Raw genomic sequence first — 20,648 nt, 5'->3', positions numbered from 1 at the left:
AAATTACGGAGGCATTCAGTAACCGAAGACAGCACAAGCAGGTTTCACTGCAGGCCAACTTATTTTTTGTTCCATCATAACAGCGAAGTAACAAAGAAAGGTCACAACACAAACATGTAATGCTGGGCTCTATGCAATGCTGGCGCAAAATCACATTTATAGAGAAAAAAAGTGCGTCTGCTCACTGGAGAAGGTCGGCCAATGCGCTGAGCTCCATGGGGTTAACCGGAGCCACACCCAGCGCCATGTAGGTGGAGCGCGTGCTGGTCTGCTTAGACCAAAAGTTACGGTCGACTGTCTGGGGAGGAACAAGAGGATGAAATACCATGGTGTCAAGTGGACAAAAGCGACCGTTTCAATAAGACACAACATCTCTCGCTCGACAAGGCAAGTTTCTTCACATGAAATGTGGCTTTGTGAACCTCCGTGCGAGAAGACTTCAGCAGCACACATGAAACTAGCCATCCCCCCCCCCCCCCCTATTCCCGCTGTAGGCTTTTGCGTTGTTTCATGTTGAATCTAGAGCGGCCACAGGAATTTGGGCTGCCAACTGACATGACGAAGTTTGTAAAGAAGCGAAGCAGTCACGCGGGGACATGTATATTTTTTCTGTCTTTATTTTCTTTCTTTTTTTGGCGAGTTCGCAAACTATGCTGCAGTATCTTAGAATAGCACGAAAAAGACAAGATATTGATGAACGAACACAACAAGGACAGGATATGTGCTGAGTGCGAAAAGGTAAACTGCAAATTTAGGGTCTAACGCCGTAACCGCTACATGGGCTACGAGCGACGACGTAGTGGAAAGATCCAGACTAGTTTAGGCAAGCTGGGTATCTTTAATGTGCGCTTACATCGGTGAACAAAAGGGCGTTCTAGGACGAAAGGAGCAGGACAACGAAGAAAGAGTACGGTGCCTGAGCCGTGGTGTTACGTCGACAAAAACGAAGATAGTCGCCCTCGGTTAAAGCATAATCTCTTCAGAAGCTATATGTTGATTTACTCGAGATTCCTTCTTAGCGCGAACTCCTTGACGCGCTACTTTGATAGTAGTTTCCTCCCCATTCGGTGATAACGATATCACACATTGTTCGGCGCCTACACATCCTTTATTATGCCATTGTGCGCACACGGTACTAAGCCTTACTCATTTTTAGTGTCGCCATTCTGGCTTTTCGGAACCCACTTGCAGTTCTCCTCTTCGCGGAGAAGGGTATTCATGACCCGTAAACTTCTTGTTCCTGCGAACTTCATTCCCAACTCCTTTTACTGTTCCGATAACCACTGCCACTTTCCCTCACTGCCTGGTTGCCTGCCTGCTTATTCTGGCACTGAAATACCCCGCTAGCTCAGTGTGCAAGTTATTGTCTTACTCACTGCCGACTCAATGCATTCATAGAACGGTTCGACTTTCTCGTCATTATGACGGTTTATTTTCGTACTTATTATTAAGGGTAATTACAATAACTGCCCCTCTCTAGTAAAATCATCAGATTTGCTTTATGTTCCAAGCTATATTCCGATTGATCACAAACCCGACACCTCTCGCTTCTTGTACACTAATTCACGGTAGCATAGGAAGTGCCAGCTCTTCAAGACTGAATATGCGTCAGCTGCTAGAGAAGCTTCGCAGGTCAATGTTATGGCATTGTCCGGGACCAGATATGCTTAGAATCCTCCGCTGTGTCACTGCTATGTCCACCGACTTGGTGCGCTCCACTCCAGCCGCTGTTCACAGAGGGATTGGGGTTATTTGGCTCACGTATACAGGAGGTGATGGCCAAGTTTCGCATCAGAGTGGCCCCACACTGTTCTGCAGAGAAGGCGCGTTGTCGAGTCCGGTCGTCGGAACTGGGCCACTCTCCAGGAAAGAGTGTTTAATTGCATCGGCAGTAGGGTTGCATTCGTTCATCTTTTGGAGTATTGCGGCAGCACCGGACCTGTGACTGAGGTCGTCTTCGACGCGAGGTGGGTTCTCTTAGTTTAAGCAGCGACACGATGAATTGCTAGGCTTACGCGCGGAGCCCCTGCGCGCCCAGCACCACGCCGCTAGGGGTATCAAAGAGGGATATGCAACGCCATGCTCCTCGTGCTGGCTCAGTTCCCTTCTCCAGCCGACTGAAAGAATGTTAAGCCGTGAACAAAAGAGGTTGAAGATCTGAAAGTATTCCTAGAAAACCAAGAGGAACCAGAAAGAGCTTTAAGCGATGATGAAATCAGTAACCGAGAACTCTGCGGAATTCTCATTGTTGTAAAGCGATGATGATCATGATGATAATTAAAACTTTTTTCCGGTGTAGACTGTCACCTGGTCCCCGCACCTGGCAAGCATTCCAAGGGGACGGGGCTTCCGCGACTTGAGAGTTGCGAAGACATATTGATTCTTCGCAGCCTCACCTACCAGACTGGCATCTCGCTTCTGGTCGGCGGGGACCTCACTCCGCAGCGGAGCCTCCCAGGCTTCTCTACTTTTAATTTTAGAAGTTTAGAAAATATCTACCTGATAAACTAATTACGGTCGACAAATGCTGCATGATCTGCTACCACATATGTTAAAGGCCTAAAGTGCAACTTTCTGATCTCATTGCCATGTTCATCCGCTGAATATTACTCTATTATTTTGTGTACCTTATGATATGTACTCAATTGGTGCAGTGTGATGTAGTTTATTTCGATAAAATGAATGTTTGCACCACTTGCTACGCCTCCATTTTTATTGCTGTATACTGACTGAGCTAGCTGCTTCCTAGGACATTGCTTTTTGTGCTTTTCTCGCTGTTGCCACAGCCTGATAAGTGGGACCAAGGACAACTCAAGCCGTGCTGGAGCGGCTTTTCCCTTGGCTCCTTTTTTCATTGTATATTCAGAAAAAAAAAGAATGAATGAATGATAACCCTTAAGAAAATCTAATACGTTTGGAATATAGGGCGGAATATTGAGAATACATTTTAAGCATATTTTGTAATCATGAATGCATTAAAAATATGCCGGAAATAGGTTCCTGCTATTTTAAGATTGGTATTCGAATATATTCTTAACAGTTACCAAAATGCGCCACTTAAAGCATGCTTCGAGCACGCTTCAAATACGTGAAAAAATATGTATGCGGCCTTAGCATGTTGTCAATGTATATTTTAATACATTGACTTTTGTATATATGAAATTGATTCGTCTTCACTTTTAACAAATGGGAAGTCATTTTAAACATATTTGAAGCGCACATATAACTGTCATAGAACAATGTAGTACTCGAAATCGTGTTTCGGGAAATGCCCTTTGCATGTTTGCAATGTATTGAAAGTGTATTCTCGCAAATTCTACATTAATTCGTCCAAAGTATACTTCAATTCTAACGAATGAGCTGTCCGCGCAAACATATTTGCATTACACTGCAAGCATCCGTTGAACAACCTGGTGCTGGAAATCGCGTTTCGAGAAATCGCTTTTGTATGTTGGCAATGTATTTAAAGTGTGCTTTTGTAGATACGTATTTAATTCGTCGAAAGTATATTTCAATTCTAACAAATGGGTAGTCCGCGCCAGCATATTTGCAGCGCACTTCAAGCTGCCGTGGAACATCCTAGTGCTCTAAATCACGTTTCCGGGAACAGCGAAAACTCTCTTTTCTGTCGTCCATTCCTTTATGGTAACTTCTAGCAACAAGGCACACACAACTTATTTAAATTACGTGTGGACAGCGGTATAGCACTATACCGGCAAGGGCGCCGTGCGCACCTCCGGGCCCGAACATGCCAGCGAAAAGGACCCAGACTGGCAGGGCCGACCGGCTCCCATAGACGCCCACGTATTTGTTGGTTGAGAGTTCGACTACTGACCGGTGCCTGACGCAGGTTACGACTAGCAGTTTGGTTCTAGATAGACCGGAGATTCGAAAGCGGCCCCTTGACTCTTGTGCGATAATTTGGGGGCCGAAAGTCTTTGCGCAAAATTCGCCTCATCGGGCAAGATAATATGTCTCCGCTCGGGGGTACATATAAGCGAAGCCAAGTATCACGCTTGGCGACATCTTTCCCGTTCAAGTCCCGTCACTTGTACCTTGCATTGTCATATACATATCCATGACTACGCGTTTTCTCTGGGATTGACTGCCTCCTGATGCGTATAGCCAGTGCAGTGATTACTTCTGCTGTTGACCACATTGATCAGTATCATACGGTGAATTCGACTATTATAGCTTTTTAAGGCGAAGTGAATACATATATAATGTAATAATTGTGTGTATTTAATGTGTATTTTAGTATATTATTAATGTGAGAATTGTACATTTTGTGTAATTTAATGTGATTTTATGTATTTAATGCATATTTTTAATTTATAATCAATATACTAAGCGGACAGAAAATGTATTTTTGATGCATTTGTAAAAATGTTGAAAACATTACTCTTAGGATATTTAAAATGCAGTCGTATTGAAATTTAAGCATAGGCACAAAAAATGCAATTGCTATGAAATTAGGACAATGTGTTCGAATGCCTTTTTATTACAGCCTTTTTTCGCTGAGAGACGTCAGCGGCCCGGCATCCGGGTCATTCACAAATTATCTGATCGAGGGTCCCCCTCGCTCCTTAGGTCTTACATTCATTGTCTTTCCTGCCGTCTACCTGGGAGCGAAACAACCACATGGTGTTTGCAAAATATTCGGCTTCTGATCGTCGGCAGGAGACGGCCTCTTCATTGTTTAAGCTTGGATCTGGTGGTGACAACAGACGCCTTCCTAACCCACAGTTCTCTTCAATTTCAGCTTATGCTTGCAAACTTTTGCCCATCCCCTGGGAGTCTGACGGCTCTACGGTTACCCGGAAGTAGAGATCTCGGGCTAACGTATGGGCCGCCTCGTTACCGGGGACGGATGTGTGTGCAGGGACCGATATTTAGGTAATCGTGCGATCTATTTTGGCTGCAAACAGGAGACGAGCCGTTCCGCTGAGACCGTGCTCTTTGCAATATTCTATATTAGAGATATCTGTCGCTAAGAATCAAATTAACAATGCTCCGGCACAAGCCAGCGCTGTTTCGACCTACTCGGCCGCATCTACGCTTCTTCTACAAATGGAGGCGGTGGTCGACTGGTGCACCTCGGCCGTTGACTACCGAGGCAACCGCCGTTCCCAAGCTTCAACTCGCTGCATCCACGCAGACTACCTGAAAACCCCTGTTGCTTGTTCAGCGTAGCTGCTGAGCTTCTTGATAGTTCCTTTATTATACCAGTCCTCGTGGATGAAGAGTCCGAGGAACCTATTTGAATAACTCTCGGTATGGTTTTGCCTTCAACCTTAATTTCGAAATTAAATTAGAGATGGCACCGGAGTGCTTTCAGATTTTGTATGAAGATATTGAATTGAAGGCCCCTTTCGGCCGCGTAGGACACTACAGTGTCCGCCGCTTCCTGCAGGCGCTCTTCTATGCTACAGTCACTGCCACTGCTCATCCAGAGGCAAACGTCATCCGAGTTCATAATAAATATTAGGTCCCTGAGGGCGGCGGGCCCCTCGTCGCCATGTTAAAAAGGAAGGGGGGAGTAAACTTAGCCTCACCCTGTACGCTTACTTCCCAGGTGGACCTCGGGGGATTCTACGCCCTGAAATCGTAAGTTTAGCCTCCTGCCGGCTCCTATCTCTTGAAGCCCCCCAAGCATCGCTGCATGCTTGATATTGTCGTAGGCTTTGGTTATATCGAATCCTAGAATTACCTTCGCGTGTCTGGATCTCGAATTTACCTGTCGTGTTGTTAGGGAAGCATCACGTCCTCATGGCACAAGTCCGGCTGGAACCCGGCTATCTCGTGCGGCCACAGGTCATTCTGCTTTATGATGTGCGTCAGTCTTGCCCGAATCATGCGTTCCATAAGCTTTCCAATGCGTGAAGTCGGTTAGTCTGTCTGCGTTTGGTTCACGTATCTAGGCCGTTGCCTTTTTTTTAACACAGCTTAATTTCGGTGGCCTTTAGTGAGGAAACAGAGATCTGCTGGCGTGCACGGCTTTCTTCTGTTCTGAGCGACAGAAATACCTTTCAACGGAAACGGTAAATTTAAGCAAACCTAGAAAGGCGGGTTGTATTACACGATTTAAACTGTGCTTGTCCGCGTCAAACAGGTTACCTATTGACGTTTTTATGTACAGTCCAGCCCGCTTATAACGAACCAAATGCTCAGGTAGATTACGATAGTTGTATCCGAGGTTCTTGGTAAGTACACTTTCTATATTACAACCAAAAATATAGCGTCAGATAGCAGTGGCGTTAACTTGTCTCTATGTGCGTCTACTACTTCAATGTAAACCAGATCACGGCGTTTTTCAAATCCGCCAGTGCGGTCGTCTGCTCCCTGCCGCAGCACTTGATGTTAACAGCCTGTTAACAGCTCGCAAATCACCTCGATCTGCGTGACATTCCGATGACAGACGGCAGCAGTTCTGTCCTCAAACACAGAAGGACGGTAACGCGAAGTTTGCTGTGCTCAGTACTTGTGCAAGCGTCGCCTTGAAACACGTACATTTTGGTGGTCGCATCTGTTATTGTCCCTGTCTTTATTTTTACTTTCTCTAATAGCAACGCTGTTTAGAGGGGCGCAAGGGAGGTTGCGTCACAGAGACTGGGAAATACCCCTCGGTGTTTTCCACCGCAGGAAGCGCGAGTTTGTCAATTGCAAAGCAGTCTGTAGCACCTTTTCGTTCTCTATAACCGAGGTGTGCGGGTACGCTTGTTGGGTCTATCTGAGAAGGAGTATCGTCGCATTAATACATATTTTTACGACAGCACCACCCTCATTCCTAACAAGCGAGCGTTCGTTATAACTGTGGCCGTTATAGGTGAACACAACTGTACATAAAAAGCTTCCGGAAAGTGTGCTAGGCTCCTATAGGAAGTAGCGAAGTTTAAAACTCTTTTATTTAGGTATTGATTTCCGGTCAACGCGTAGGCAACAGACTCCTGTCCATCGCAACTTAAATGTACGTACAGAAGCTCTCACAATTAAAGGGTTGAAATGAGATGGCAAATAAACAAAAAAGAGGCAAATAAAGAGAAGGTTGACTGTTTGGCAAAAGTACATGAGGAGAGAGGGAAATAAAAGGAAAATTTAATTCAGGGAAAATGCTTCATGTATTCAGTGGATTGTGGGCGAAGTAGCCACTGCTTCTCGATATTAGCAAGGGAAAAAGTATTGTAGGTGGTTGAGCTTTAGTTAAGCCTGTAGTGACACGATAGCTACAGCTGGCCGAGTAGAACTTGGTCACGTGACCAACCCCGTGACCAACCACGTGCCAGCGTGGCGGCGGCGCCACGCTGAAGGCTCGAACGTCTACCGTAATGTAGCTATCGCTACAATAAATCATAAAAAAAGAAAGAAAACGAATAAACTGTCTATCGGGGAGTGGTAGAGTGGTACAGTTTCTTGAAGATGACCTCGTGGGATGCTGCCTGATGGAGCACTTTGTTTACCTGGATAAGGACGTTGACTGGAGATCAGTTTTTCGGTGGCGGATGGTACACATAGTTACTTCACTGGTTCGTTCCCAGGATGTGGGTTGGTAGTAATGTTCTCTGTGGATCTCCAGAAAAGAAATTTTTCTACAGAAAGGAATTTCTAGTCGGTTGTGACCCCAAGGAAGATGAAAGGCTTTCATTTCATTACTGCCGCATTCCACTGCTTTGCATTTAAATATGAAATATGGTCTTCTTTTGTCAGGCCCACAAGTAGTTTTCGAGCTTTTTTTGCTGTGGTGTCCCGCTTTGTTTTTCTAATTTATGGCATTTTGTTAACTGTTTCTTTAGGAGAAGGTTGAGGGGCCACTAGACGTGGGCGCGGTGATTGTTCGATATGACTCTTAACCTGTTGTGGGTTTTTCCTCGAGGGTTGTTGTGGAACCTTATTAAAGCGAATTAAAATATTTTGTGCTTTATCCGCTTGCTTGTTTGCCGTGCAACTGCGCATGTATTAGCTTGTACGTAGATACATTGCAGTAACTGCCGCTTGGTACTAACTCAGATAACGAGAGTCGCGAGGTTCCGTCGCACATGATGTAAGCGTCTAATCGTCGGTTCCGTGTTAGAAGAACCTAAAGTCGCAACGGCGGGTTGCCTCGAAACATCTGGTGAGCAGCAGGAAGCGCCACAACGCGAAAGGCGGCACGCCGAGCGTTGTAAGGTGGTCGAGTCATTTCACGGAGCCACCACCGCTCTCTGCGGAAGCCCGGAGTTGATGGCTTTCGCTTGGTCCACCTCGGCGCAAACGATTACCGATTTGCATCACGCACGGTCAAAGCAGGGAAGTGCGGCTGCGAAACTTAGTGCGTAGGTAAAGTTAACGCGAACGAGCAAGCGGCTAAGAGGAAAAAAAAAAGATTTTTAAATTTAATACGATAAACATGCACCACAGTGTGTGATACCTATTAGGCACTGGCCACATTCCAGTACGTGTGCAATGTTGTCTGATACACGCTTAAAATTTCCCTGAATGGCGTGTTGGAAACAAGGGTTTGTGCTACGAGCCAATCTGGTCGTTTCCATGTGTTTGCACAGCTGGCAACGACTTTTTCTACTGAACAGGCAACCTGCGGTAGTTGCCTTAGTTATTTTGGAGTATACTAGTTATAATATATATATATATATATATATATATATATATATATATATATATATATATATATATATATATATATATATATATATATATATATATATATATATATATATATATATATATATATATATATATATGAAGGGAGCCAACAGTCACCGAAACCAAGGTGCATAGGGGAACGTTAATTTGTTTTTAATGTGTTATGCTTATCAGTGGGATAATAATACTTAGATTAATAAATCGCTTAAAGAAAATTACTTATAAAGCAGCAGAAAAAACAACCATGCCATGGTGGTACAGAGACCGAATAAGGGCAACCTTGCCTGCAGCCTTCTCTGTCTGTCAAAGGTTGACTTGCAAAAAGGGGTCTGTACTCACGTCTGCGGGAAAGACTGCGGATGTGCGTGACAATGTAATGTCGACGCTGAACAATGAGGCAACACGACGTAAGCGCAGTTCGCTTTGAAACACTTATTCTATGCTTAGCGCGAAGTGTCGTCGAATCACGTTCTTGCACGCTCATAATTTCCCGATTTGCAGAGCTCACGATACAACCAATCAGCGCGACATACAGTGTCTTGTCTCTGATGCCTGTCTGGTCCGGACGACGGCCTCAAAGCAGTATGGGTTTTCTTTCATCACACAGCTAAACCATCGTAAAATTTGGTTGCGAGGACATCAACATAGAACCGTGAATACGAGTAATTTAATGCAATTATCGCACAGGAAAGAACGCCCGCCCACTTCTCATGAATCCAGAGCGCATATGCGCCCAAAAAGATATGTCAGCGCCTCGTGCGTGTTCTGCAGGGAAGTCAAAGTTCGACAGTGTCTGTAGAGGAGGTAAGGTGCGTACATGAAATATTTGTTTTTGTGCCTGAAATAAAATTTTCTAACATTAATTTGCTTGATTACAAGAAATAAATTTGGTCTGAATTATGAGAAATCTAACGTATTTTTGTCTCAAGGGCCTTGATCTTTAATTTATGCCCTAGTTTTAGTAAAAATCATTTTTTTGCGAACGTTCAAAGCAATTTTCTCAACGGTGCCTATGTTTACCAATTTTAGGACATTTTGAGCTGCGTCTGTCCAGTCGTTCTTGCTGTGTGTTGTTTGATTTGACTCCAGTTTTTCTATTGTGAGAGGTACATGTGAAAACAAAAATCAATGTGGAAATTGTTAGCAACCATTATGTAAAAAATTATAAAACACCAAATTTCTCGTTATTGTTATTGAAGCAAGAAAAACGTAGAAAATTCATACGTGGCTTCATTAATGAATTGAGACGGAAGAACAACGCTTGTGAAATATTCTAAAATAACATTTGACATTGTACCCTGTTTTACATTTCATTTAAAAAAAATTTATATCCAACAACTTTTACTTCTTGGCGGAATCTTGCAAGAGCACTCTCGTGAGAGCATTTTTTTAAGAAAGACACTTCGTCGGATCCCTGTGCATACAATCGCTAAAGAGCTGATTTTTTTTTTGTGTTCAAAAGAATCATCGGTAGTCACTATAGGGTCTCGGACTCTTGGCGTGGAACGACGAAGCTAGGGAAGCCACCCGAAGATATTCTTGACTGAATGCGGCGGAATGGCTCCTCCCTTTTTACCTCTGGCATATTCAAAGCCATTGCAAGGCGGCGCACAGGGCTTGATGTCAGGTTCTTTTAAGCTTACCTTCATCACATTCAGTAACTTCGTCACATGCGTCACACTGGCGTACTGGAGGTACGCGTTCAGAAAGCCGAAGTGAGAGATGCTTTGCGCCCAGAGGGCGTCCAAGCCGGCGGTAAAGGCTGGCATCGAGGACTCTTCTTCGATCTTGCCTTCCCTGCGCAGAGCGGGGGACCAAATGGCATCAGTGTACACTCGTTTATGAAAGGGCGTCAAGCGAAAGTTGCGTCCCACGATTGATGCGTTCTAGTTTTCTGTGTACGTCTTTCACCTTGGCCAAAGCGAAAAATTTCTTCATCGTAGGTGTTCTTAGGTATTATTAGAAACCACAGCAGATACTCAGCTAGACAGAATGCAACCATTAAAAATTACGAGGGCACTGAAGTCTGCTTCAGTGGAGAAATGCGAGGCATTGCTTTTGGTGCTGCTGCTGCTGCTGCGTACGGCTACTTGCTTCTCTGTTGCTATCATTTGCTTCTGTTCTGTGACTACTTGGGTATTATCTGCGGCAGTTTACCGTTACGGCACACTACACCAGTTTCGACAATTTCCGGCTACGACATAGAACACCATTTCAGGTTAAGGCATACTACACAAATTTTCACAATTTCGGCTACGACATACTACGATACCTCGTTATATTCGTTCTTAGCTCTCTTACTAATTACCACACTCTTGTTCGTTAAAAACTGGCCAGTTCGTTATATCCTGTTCCTTGTTACGACATACGACGGCACTCTCTATATTCGTTATATCCGACTTACTAAGTCGTCATCCAGTTTATACCTCAATACCACAATTAATCTTCGTGGTACAGTGCCACGTGGCGGTTGGTAACTTTCGACGAGACCTTGACGTCTCGTAAGCCGTATAATGCTTCAGCATTAAGGCAACAATCGCCTTGCTGGGCCGGCGCCTGGTTCCCATGCCGTACCTTTAATGGTGTCTAAGTACGAGCTTGGCTCTCCTGGCACACCAATTGCCATTGGCGCAATAAATTCACGTCAGCAAGCGAGAACGACCTGTCCGTGCCGAAGCGCTCACTCGATGGCGAAGGCCATGCCGAACTGTGAGGCTCGGCCTTGCTTCGCCCAGTCCACGAACGTCCTGGCGTTTTCCTTGAAGCTGCTGACCCCAGCTGTGAGGCGGGTGTTTCCACCAGCGTACAGTGAATCGAAGAAGACGATCGTGCACACGCCGTCTGTTGGGCGCTTAGTGTACTTGTCGAACGCGTGTCCCAAGGTGCACACCAGGGGATGCATCGGCAAAGGACGTACCGCTGCGGATGACATGTAAGTTTATTGCGGCATATCGATATCATAGAGAAAAATCGGAACTCTCTCAAGCATGTTCTACCGCTGCTGCGAATTTTCTGTCACCTATTCACTCAACTGGAAGCCAAAAAGCGATTATCGAAAAGGTGAACGCAGACTAATAGTGCGAGCGACGGCGGCACTGGGTGCATTCGGTAAGGCAAGGAAAATTTTCTCATCGAAAAAAGTATGAATCACTATTGCAGCTTCACGCAGAAAATAGATATTGCCATGTGACATCCTGCACTTACTGCACATGTTCTGGACCTAACATTTGCACACGCTAAGCGCACCAAGATCACGGAATTCACATTATGTTCTTGGCTGTTTTGCGCACATCTCAACCGCAGCATTTCTGCCATGCTTGACAGGTCTCTTTCACAACCGGAACAATTTCGTGGTTTTCTTTGATTGGCATAGAGTTCTGGTCTTGCATTGGTGCTGCAGCAGTAATCCAATAAAACGCTAATTTATTTATTGTAGATTCGAAACCACCGTTGGCGTTAATTTTATGATCAATTCAAGCACACACAGCTTTCTGTAGCGTCTGTGTACAATAATCGTCTATATTCAACACAGAGGATAACCCAGGCGTGTACGCTAACGAGAAACTGTCGCCTTTGAACTGCAAGTGAAGTGACCTGTCTGTCTGACTTAAGCCGTAAGTGCTCTACTTAAGCAGAGCCGCTTCTGCATATGTCTTTTTTTTTGGAGGCGACCTTGTCCAGCTGCTTGGACCTGGAATCCTAGAGGGCTCTGGTCCAAAGAGCGCGGGCAGCGGCTACCGCCAATGGTGTCCTGGAATGAGGACTACCACCCAAGCAAGAGAGCGGTGAAACCCTCCACTCTCCTCTAAAACCCGCTCCAGTGCATTCAATAAAGTTTTACCACCGCCACCACTGCTGCGCTGCGGTCACTCCAAACTAAGGTGCACTCTGTAGATGTAACTACAGAAAACAAAATGAACTCCACCACATAATTCCCTAACATCCATTCCCTAACTTCCCGTGCTGGGAAGATGGCACGTAAACTTAAGACAGAACAAGGCAGCGTAACACAGGTCTCTTGTGTCCTGTCTCTGCTCGTTGTTCTCTCATATATTTTCAGGCTTGCGTCCATTAGGATAGCTAAAAACTGCTGTCCCATATAGGTAGCAAGAATAAAGACCCAGGTCGTAGGAGGTGAAAGAAACGGCACCAACAAATCACGGCATTTGCAGGTGCACCAAGAGCAGAGACCAACTCCTCGGGTGACTCGCAAACACGCCCACATGTTATTGGTCTATTTTGGGGCGTCGGCTAAAGCTACGGTAATTGCGCAAGTACGGTGGAAGGATGGGCATTTTTTCGTTCCATTTTCACTGCTTAAACTCAAATATTTAGCACAGACAAACCGTGTGCGAATTCTGCTTAAATGCCCCGCGTTGTCGAAGGAAACAAAATACGTTGCGTTTTGCTGCCGATCATGCCATCAATTTTTAATCTACGGCAGACTGCTACAGACGCGCTGTCCGCTGTTTAACAAGTGAAAAAAGTCGCCTTACTTGTAGTGGTAGTCGTGCTTGTTGTCGTACTTGTAGTCGTAGTCGTGCTTGTTGTCGTACTTGTAGTAGTAGAGGTAGTCGTAGTCTCTGTCGGACTTGTAATCGTACTTGTACCCGCAGGTCTGTATGTGAGAGGCGGCGTTCTCCTTTCGCCTGATGGCCCGGACGCGCCGCCACTGCCGCCACTGCCGCCACGGCCGCCACTGCCGCCACCACCACCACCGCTCTGGCCACTTGGTTCATCAAACGGGTTAAACTCCTCCTCGTCGACGCTAACTGCCAATGGCCATTGTGTTCGTGCGAGCAAAAGTGCAGATAGTAGTAATATCTCCCCCATCAAAAAGTTTTCTTGACATTACATGGCCATGCTAGTGTTCGGAGCCTGTTCATTTCTTTCATTGCATGTGAAATAATGGTACCTATTTTACGACGAAAAGCGCCAACATAAATATTTGTGAAGCTTCCGTGCAACAGATGTTATCTACTCAACCGTGTGTTGCGGACAACAAAGGTACTGCTTTGAACAAGTTGGCTCGACGTGACGATAAGAAACAGCGGGGAAACTGTAAGTTGGAAGACGAACGACTTAAGTTCCGCCGTCTCTCTCAACCTTCCCGTCTTCCCGCTACCCAGCATAATGTCTCTAACAGCCGGGAAGACGCAGAAATAATGAACATGAGACTCGGGGCTGTACTAACTGCAAACTGTATTTTAAGTTTTAGTCAGCCTGATGTCTCATTCTGGCCTTTGGTAGCCATCAATTCCTTTTTGATACCAAAGAATCAGGGAGGAAAAGAGCAGGTGTCGTCTACCAAGTATCACTCAACTGTGGCAGAGCCTACATCGGCCAGACCGTACGGTATATTGGGGTTGTCTGGTTTGTGCGGGTTTAACTTCCCCAAGCGACCAGGCTATTATGAGGGACGCCGTAGTGAAGGGCTGCGGAAATTTCGACCACGTGTGGTTATTTAACCCTTTATGAGGCGCGAGAAATCTACTGATAGTTTGTGGGCTATATTTTCCGAAATAAATTGTACCATATATAGGAGCCAGAAAAAAATTTATTATTGCTTGTAAAAGAATATTATCGAAAATATGGGCGGGACAACACCTGTCCCACTGATAACTTGACGCCATGAGCAAAGGTGGGACACACGCTGTCCCTCTGCACACCTTGGCATTCATCATTTGTGTCTATGTGCTTTATCCCTGCTTATGAAACGGTGCAAAGCAAGTGATGCAAAGAGGCACTTGGCAGGCTACACATACAAGCTTTGTGCGTTTTTCCTGCGACGTCGTCGAGCACCACGACACCTTTTGCGTGTAGTGGTGGTGCACGGGTAGTGCCCGTGCCCATTGAACCGAACATCTTCTGGCACACCTGTCATAATCGAGCAGTTCTTGCTTCCTCTCTTGTGATACACTAGACTGCGCCGACCCTTGCGAAAGCTCCTCCCACTGATGAGTTGTCTTCCCAGCATAACCCGAAAGAACAGGTATGTGATACTCTTTCTGTAGCCATGCTGGATGTAAGCATTGACGAACGCCGCATCAAGGATGAAATAAAAAATGCGACTCCACGACCTCTTTGAGCGCCTGTCTAGTGGATATGCATTTCTTTTTTGATCGAAGCGATCCACCCCTCCCATCCAGAGGTTGTAGTCGCGCACTGCTGCGGGGCACTTCACGGGTTTCTTATGCCCTTTTGATGTTGTCCTGTCGACTTGGACGTCTTCACAGGAGTCATGATAGTTCGACATTATGTGAACGTGCTTAGTGTCCCGCCACTGGTAGGCGGTCACATTCTTTTTTCTCCTCCAGAGGTATTCACCACGGTCGAGCTTATTGTTCACTTTCACTTCCGCTGGTAAGTCTTTTCGGTTTGTGCGATATGTACCGCAAGCTAAAATGCCTTTGTCACGGAGCTGCTGCAGCAAGGTCGTCGAACTGAAGAAGTTGTCGAAAAACAATTGATTTCCTGGGGTTACGATTCCTTCTGACAATGACAAGACAACGTGTTCTCCAAGTGGTCTGTTGTTTGGTCGCTCCTGGTTCTTGCCTTGGTAGATTTTGAACTTGCAAAGGTAACGTGTGGACGAGTCCGCAATGCGCCACACCTTGTAACCCCGTTTTATTTTGGGTTTCATAGGCATATACTGTTTCATAGATGACCTTCCCTTGAATAGAATCATACTTTCGTCGACTGCAAGACGAGATGAAGGCGTGTACTCATTACCAAATTTTTCGTTCATCATCTTGATGAGCGGGCGAACTTTGAAACAGCGGTCATACTCTTTTGACCCTTTCTTTGGCATCTGCGTATTGTCATTCAAGTGTAAATTGTTTGTGATTTGTTGAAATCTTTTCTGTGTCATGACTGCAGCGATTTCTTTCACGAAGAATAGGCTGTAGGAACTCCAATATAGATGCACTTGGTGCATAGGATTAGCACTCATTAGTACAAGCATGCCAAAATAGGACTTTAGTTCCTAGGCAGTGAGCGGTAGCCAGCCCCGTGTTGCTTCCTGGGTGGCGTAAAGATTTGTGTGATCAACTATGTGGTTAACCACTTCATTGCTGAAGAAAAGTTCGAAGGCATTCAATGCCGTGCTCTCTGATGAGAGCTTCGCAGAAAACGTCGGCTCAGTGTCCCTCGGCGTCACAACATCTGCTGGTGTCGTCTCCCACTCATCTTCCGGGTCAAAATCATCTGCAGCAGCTGACGAGCCTACAGTTGAGTTCCAACGTCTTTTCTTCTCCTTGCCAGTATACACTGTTCGCGCTTTTTTCTTACGTTTTACAGTAGGAACAGCAAGCTCAACTCCATCACTTTCGCTGTCATTTTCACTTTGAAGTACACAAGGCAGCTCTTCACAAGATTCTTCTTCACAGTCATCTTCACTTGCGCTTTCAAGGTCTGGAAGGCTGAAGTAAAGATCTAGCGCCTCTTCAGGAGTCAGAATCCTCTTTCCTGCAAAAATGACCGGCAACACTTTATGCAAACCCGTGGTTACATGAGGACAATACTTGTGCAACCCACTCTGTCGATTTATTTCAGTGTTTTGGTGGTATATAGGAACACAAAATATGAATGCGAATAGCAAAAGCAAAGTGTGAAAGGTCTCTGAACATGTCTGGGTAAGAAAATCAAATCTCAAAGGGGCTTCCTAGGCCTAACCTCCAACCACTACATTCGGAATATTTGCAGGTAGCTAAATTACATTACTCACTCTCACGTCAAACCTGTCTACAATTGATCTAAGTGCATTACAGGAGTGCAAGATGTAGTTTTTGCACTTACCGGACATCACATTCGTGGTAAAGGAGCAACCAAACTCACGCACTTCAGGAGCGACGGCACCGAAAAACACAAGGCAGTAACAAAACAATACGCGCGCTAGTGCCACCTACCGATTCAAATAAAAACTTAAGCTTATAGCTGCTCTATCTTCTAAGGGAGGGCGCTACCAGTTTCTGTGGGGCTACATATTTCCCTGTGAGCTCCCGAGGCAGTTTTCGCTCGTGGTTGCGGGTGGGACGTATATGTCCCTAGGACCGAAAAAGGGTTAACGCGCATTGATATCGCACTGTACAAAGACCTCTAGAATTTCGCCTCCATCTAATTTCGACCGCCGTGCCCGGAATCGAACCCGCGTTTTTCGGATCAGCAGCCCAGGACCGTAACCACTGAGCACCGCGGTGGCTGGAGGTATATTAATGAACGAATAAGGGAGAACGCGCGTCCCTTCGGAACATTCAGCAGTTCAAAACTGGCACTCCATTATAAGAAATGCTCAGGCTGCTCCTATGCACTGCACAAAACTACCATCTAAGGACGGGCCAAAATCAGCACGAACAAGAGATATTGGAACCTCGCTCAATCACCGCTTGGATGAAAAGTGCGTCAGCGATACCTCAGTGACATTTTTACGGAAAGTCTTGCTGTTTTTGTGCAAGCAAGATTGGTTTCGACCCCACTCCTTAGTATCCTGTCTAGTCGTAAGCACCATGGCATAAATCCTTTGAGTAGTAAGGCAGAAACTTGGGCTAGTTGGATATTGTTTGAACTCATATTTTCTAGCGCTTAGTGAACACAAGGGACAAGAACACAAATACACAGGACGTACGCTAGTCTTCAACTGTCGTTTAATCGAAAAAACATTCAATATAAGACATCTCAATTGCTGATATTCACACACGCTCAGTAGCAACGCCACGTTTCAAGAACAACTCTTCTTTTGATAGATAAACAGATGGGGTGCTGACACATTTTGAACCTTCTTTATCAATGCACATAGCTTCGAAAGTTTCCCGTTCCGATTGCGTTTTTAGCGTTCCTATAATGCTTGTTTCATGCAAGATTGGTGTGCAGGGTACAGGGTCAGGGTCGCCAGGGTACCGTTCGATGAGACAGCGTTTGCAGTGCACCGCGAGATTCCCCCCCCCCCCGCCGATATGGATTCTGTTGCCAAGCTGTGCTCTCTCAGCCTTTCATTAACGCATCTTCCTGACTGCCCGATATAAGCCTTGCCACAAGTGAGCGGGATTTTATAGACAACACCCGTTTTGCATGGTACGAACTTCCTTTGGTGGTTCTTGGTGCACATTGGCTTCCTTGCCTCGCTGTTCACGAGTGGGCACAGGCGCACTAGTTTCTTCGGGGTAGTTAAAACAAGATCGACGCCACACTTTTTCGCCACCTTTTTTAGACGGTGCGACATGTTGTGAACATACGGCATAGCCACAAGCTAAGTCCGCCGCTGGGGATCGTCACGGTTAAGTTGCTTCCCAGTTCTCACTTCCTTCAGCAGCTAGCTTTTGCGCAACAGATGTTAGAGTTTCCTCTGGAAACCCGGTGTTCTCTAGGCGAAGCTTTTGCAGTCTCACACTTTCTGTGATGCAATGCTCGCACGACTTATTGAGAGCAGCTTGGTTGAGAGAGGTTGGTTGTCGAGAATTTTATTTTTATCTTTGTCGAATACGTTGCGCCAGTCATTGCTGTATACGACTGCGCGGGCAGTCTGGTCACCGGAGAAAAGGTTCACAATAAACACATTAGCGAGTAGCGTTTGTCCCATCCCGTTCTGTTGTCCTTGTCTTTCCGAGTGCTTAAAATTTAAGGCGAAATTCATCCACCTAATCGCAGTAAAATTTACCGTACGTGCTCAGCTATGAGCGTCACTTTTTTTTCACGAAATTGGCAGGATGCGGCCCTAAACTAGTGTGGCATTGTTCTGTTCAATTTTCGATGTATATTCGGAGTGCGCTTCTTTAATGTACCATACAGTCTGATGCCACACGTCACCCGCAACTTCTATATCTTAAATGTTCTTCATCGCTAATTCCTTCTCTCCTGCTCGAGTCGACCATCCTTAATTTGGTCATATACGGTTGCATCTATTTATTGCATTAGAAACTCCAGTAACTCTAAAACGTTTAATAAAAACCTCTATTGACACCGCTAAATGCTTGCTTCTTTTTAGCTGCCCTTATGGTGTCACTTTACGGTGGGCCGTGGACATCGAGATGGGCCTTTCAACCATTTGTTCTACATGGCGCACAAGTGCACAGTGGTGCTTCTGGAAGAAAATGAAGATAGCTGCAGGTAGCTCTCGTCATCTAGCAGCGGAAAATTGTGGATTTGCTATATGAATTACTGTATCCAAAGTGTGTGGGAGCAGCCCATACACGAAGCGGCCCTTAGTCGAGGGTACACTTGGTGACCGTGTTTGTGCTTCCGCGAAGAATAGTCTTATTACTGAGAATACTGCATTTCAAAGTTCTCCCGTCTCTAGATTTTACCTCACTGCATTAACTCCGGAACTGACTCCGTGGTGAGCGTTTTTAAAGGGATACTGAGGAAAATTGCGTGCAATTATTTTAACGAGTAAAAATTTGATTCTCCACCTGTTTCAAACAATGTTTACGTTTTTGTGGCTGAAAAATAAGAATTTGCCAGCCCGAAAAATGGATTTAAATATACTCCCGCCAGTCAACAAAAGCTGATCACGTCCTAAGCAAATACTGAAGTAAATGGCGCAGTGGGGGAGCTTCAGAGATCCAAGGTTGAGAGTCGTCGCTGTGACTACAAGGAGGTACGCTATCGATGCAGGCCAACTTAAACTTGTACTGAATGTTCCTTCCATTGAACGGCTGCGTACCATAGAATCTGTTACCCTCGTTATGTGTATCGACACATAGCAGTTCACCTTCCGCATGAGCCATTGATGGCTTCGAGAAGATTTTTTTGCCTTTTTTTAAAGTAAAAAATTTAGTTACAGTACCGTGTTTTCAGCTAGGTTGGGGTGGCCGCTCGATACAGTGCCCCTTTACAGCACACAGCTGCAACATTTTGCGTAGCGGCTGATCGAAGCTGGCAGAGCATTGCCAGTTCTTGTGCCAAGTAGGCGGCCAGAGGGCAGAATGTGGCACCAATAATATGGCGAGCCGTCGGTTACTGCTGAAGACTTCGCATAACCTCTATTCTCGCTCTAAGAGCGTTCGTCGTGAATTCCGAAGTAAAAGGCGCCTTTGAGATTATTCAGTAGCCTCTTCATCTATATCCCCCAGGGTATATTTTCACGGCCCCGCATCCAGTGTCTTCATTAGCTTGAGAGAACATGACGGATGCATTCATATCCCTCTATACTGCTATACTGTGTCAGTTAATTTTACGTGGTGATCGTAAATTAATTTCTACGTGAAAGACAAAGATTGCTGTATTACGGGATAGAGAAATGGCAACAAAAATTAAGGATAGAGCTAGTCTGTTTAATGGCTATTATCGGGTTGCCCTGACAATGGTTTGATGGAGACTGAAAGAATACTGCAGGAGACAAAACCAGTAGCATCTTTTGTGGGTCATGCAGCCCTGTGCCCTAAAGTGCAATGACGGGCCACGCGTCTCGTGACAGCTTTTGCAAAGAGGCTCACTTTCACGCATGTACAGCAGGGCGAGTCCGATGAAGGTGAGACAGAGCAAGATGCCAAGGACGCACATGATGAGGATGGCGAAGGACCCTTCCCAGCGATCGGTCGCATTCCTGTGGAACGTAAGGGAACAAAGGCCCAGTCAGTGAACCAAGGGTAGTGGCCCGATATTGTGCACGGGATTTAATGTCAGAGAAACGCGCACGTGCTATGAGACACGCGGGGCCATGATGTCGAGGAATTCGGCCCAGTCGGGCTGCGTACTGCACACTGATCTCACAAATGACCGGAAGTTTTTCTTTTTGGCCTTCACCCAAACGTGGCCTAGGAGGGCTCTGTTTTATGGATCGCAAAGATACGTGCTGCAACCGAACACCATAGCTGATGGGCCACTTAACTCTGTCGGGTGGTTGAGCGAGCAATTAACATGAAACAAATAAGAACTACATGCTTTGTTTAAAATTAAATTGCTGTTCAAACTCATATGCACCGTGTCGCGATGGTTCACACTTTGTCCTAAAGCACAAACCGTATAGAAGAAAAGCTCTTTCCCGGCTTCCCGCTTTCTGACACTGTGATAAAAAA

General features: G+C 45.6%; 1 protein-coding gene across 2 annotated transcripts in view; it reads right to left on the bottom strand.

Annotated features, from left to right (window-relative positions):
- LOC144106704 (uncharacterized) overlaps positions 1-20,170 on the bottom strand; it is a 68,827-nt gene extending 48,657 nt beyond the window's left edge. Inside the window, exons 1-5 of one of the 2 annotated variants that reach the window (XM_077639545.1) lie at positions 20,067-20,170; positions 13,134-13,409; positions 11,322-11,556; positions 10,281-10,434; positions 186-298 (exon numbers count right to left, since the gene is read on the bottom strand). In XM_077639545.1, the coding sequence (XP_077495671.1) occupies positions 186-298; positions 10,281-10,434; positions 11,322-11,556; positions 13,134-13,409; positions 20,067-20,133 (845 nt within the window). In that variant the 5' untranslated portion in view covers positions 20,134-20,170. Of the gene's footprint in view, positions 1-185; positions 299-10,280; positions 10,435-11,321; positions 11,557-13,133; positions 16,105-16,434; positions 16,516-20,066 lie in introns of those variants that run through there. The other variant, XM_077639546.1, reaches the window with a different exon arrangement.
- Positions 20,171-20,648: the final 478 nt, after the last annotated feature.

This window comes from Amblyomma americanum, chromosome 10 (genome assembly GCF_052857255.1).
Source record: "Amblyomma americanum isolate KBUSLIRL-KWMA chromosome 10, ASM5285725v1, whole genome shotgun sequence".
NCBI lineage: Eukaryota > Metazoa > Arthropoda > Arachnida > Ixodida > Ixodidae > Amblyomma > Amblyomma americanum.
This window is presented reverse-complemented; position numbering and strand designations above follow the sequence as displayed.